The sequence below is a fragment of the Octopus bimaculoides genome, unplaced genomic scaffold (genome assembly GCF_001194135.2).
Source record: "Octopus bimaculoides isolate UCB-OBI-ISO-001 unplaced genomic scaffold, ASM119413v2 Scaffold_254236, whole genome shotgun sequence".
Classification (NCBI taxonomy): domain Eukaryota; kingdom Metazoa; phylum Mollusca; class Cephalopoda; order Octopoda; family Octopodidae; genus Octopus; species Octopus bimaculoides.
In genome coordinates, this window is record NW_026392946.1 from 1 (window position 1) to 526 (window position 526).

Consider the following 526-nt stretch of genomic DNA (forward strand, 5'->3'; position numbering starts at 1 on the left):
GGAAGAACACCACCCTGGGCGATGGTCACTCCAGACAAAAGTTTGTTCAACTCCTCGTCGTTACGGATGGCCAACTGCAAATGACGGGGAATAATTCTCGATTTCTTGTTGTCTCTGGCAGCATTTCCTGCCAATTCCAACACTTCGGCAGCCAAATATTCCATTACAGCAGCCAAGTAGACTGGAGCTCCGGCACCGACACGTTGGGCATAGTTTCCCTTACGGAGAAGACGGTGGATACGACCGACAGGGAACTGAAGTCCAGCACGGGATGAACGGGTCTTACTCTTTCCCTTCACTTTACCTCCTTTACCACGACCAGACATTTTCAGAGTTTGATACTAATTTGCAACGAAACAGCGAATAACGAAATAAAAAGCGCTTTTCGCCTTTAAATACCGCCTAGTAGGCTCCAGCAGTCGATAAGCAGCTGAAAATAAGCGGGCTTTTGTCACGTGACATTATTGTCAAATTCCACCAATGAAAATGAACGGCGCGAATTTACAGAAATGTTCATCTGCTGAGC

General features: G+C 47.0%; 1 protein-coding gene across 1 annotated transcript; it reads right to left on the bottom strand.

Annotated features, from left to right (window-relative positions):
• Nucleotides 1-5: 5 nt before the first annotated feature.
• Nucleotides 6-347, bottom strand: LOC106867117 (histone H2A; the record flags this gene model as incomplete). The annotated part of the gene is made up of 1 exon (XM_014933846.2): nucleotides 6-347. A coding segment is annotated over exon 1 (321 nt), but the record flags the coding sequence as incomplete, so codon positions are not given.
• Nucleotides 348-526: the final 179 nt, after the last annotated feature.